Source organism: Naegleria gruberi (assembly GCF_000004985.1).
Source record: "Naegleria gruberi genomic scaffold NAEGRscaffold_461, whole genome shotgun sequence".
NCBI lineage: Eukaryota > Heterolobosea > Eutetramitea > Acrasida > Naegleriidae > Naegleria > Naegleria gruberi.
This window is the reverse complement of record NW_003163018.1, coordinates 1-1303: the sequence shown is the minus strand read 5'-3', so window position 1 is coordinate 1303 and position 1303 is coordinate 1. Positions and strand designations below refer to the sequence as shown.

General features: G+C 26.6%; 1 protein-coding gene across 1 annotated transcript in view; it reads left to right on the top strand.

Moving 5' to 3' along the window:
• The window catches only part of NAEGRDRAFT_76783 (rho family small GTPase), a gene marked incomplete at both ends in the record, with an annotated part of 2018 nt that extends 1776 nt beyond the window's left edge, over positions 1–242 (top strand). Inside the window, one exon of the mRNA XM_002668260.1 lies at positions 170–242. Coding sequence (XP_002668306.1) covers positions 170–242 — 73 coding nt within the window. The remainder of the gene's footprint in view (positions 1–169) is intronic.
• Positions 243–1303: the final 1061 nt, after the last annotated feature.

The following is a 1303-nucleotide window of genomic DNA, read 5'->3' as shown; positions in this document are numbered from 1 at the left end:
GCTGATGAAGATTCACAATTTGATTCGGAAATTGATGATGAAAAGAAGAAATGTTTCATTCAATAAATAATACTCACACATTATATCATAACAAAATTTGTTGCAACAATGATGTATACTTTACTACTAGTTTTTATCCTTAATTGGGTTGAATAACATTTTCATATAGTAAATTGAATGTTTTGGTGAAATTGCAAATGTCAGATTTACCCTCATTCTCAATAACATCCTTCAACAATTGAATAATCACATCAAAATTATTAAATTCCTTCATTTTCTTATTGAGTTCGCTCAATACTGATTCTTTTAAATTTCCATTTTCCCATTTAAATATTTCAGAAATTGAAACATTACAAACAATTGCCAAAAATAATTGTGACAAAACTAAAGCAATACTATAATAATCATGTTCTTTTGTAAATTGAACCAATTCATCTGTAGGATAGTATGCCTCTGATATAAATGGAAAGAAAATATTTTCTTTTTTAAAATTACATTCTGGAAAAATGTTCAATGTTGCTTGTTCTTGTCCTTCCACTTTACAATGATTGAAATCAATCAAAATGAAATTACAGTTTGAAACATTTGGCAATGCTTCCAATATTGAGCTTTTTTCTTTGGCATATGATGTCATGACATGTTTTGTAAATAACATGCCAACATTTCTAATTGAAATATCACAATGAATAATATTATTTTCATGTAATATATTAACTGCTTCAATAGCATCCATCATTAACTTGATAAAACATAATAATTTGGTATTCAAATCTTTTTGGTTCAGGTAAATAATGAAAGTAATAATATCACCAACAAATTGTGAAAATGTTATTGAATACTGTTCGAGTGATTGACTGTTGTGGAACCTATGTGGAAGTGTTGAAATTTATTCTCAACGATAATCCATCCTCTATCAAATATTGTTGGTTCTGATTTGGTTGTAACTGAAATGTTTTCAAAAAACAATTCATCTAATTGTGAGCTAGTTATGGACAGTTTCTTAAATTGAAAAATCTGATTAATATTGTCATGCTGAATGGATTTGATAATTTGCATGCCTTTCACATTCTCTGAACTATTATCAAAATAGTGAATTATCTTTAAAAACCCATTATCAAGTTTAAAATAGAGAGCTACCTTATCATCATTTCTTATTTTCGTAGCAATTTTACCATTAATTTCATATTCTTGAAGTATTTCTTTCAAATTATCAGAGTAATTAATTTCTTTGGTGATTGTTGAACTTTTCTTTTCTTTGATCCATTTTCTTTCATATTTCTTTTTCTCTTATTGGATGAATTTC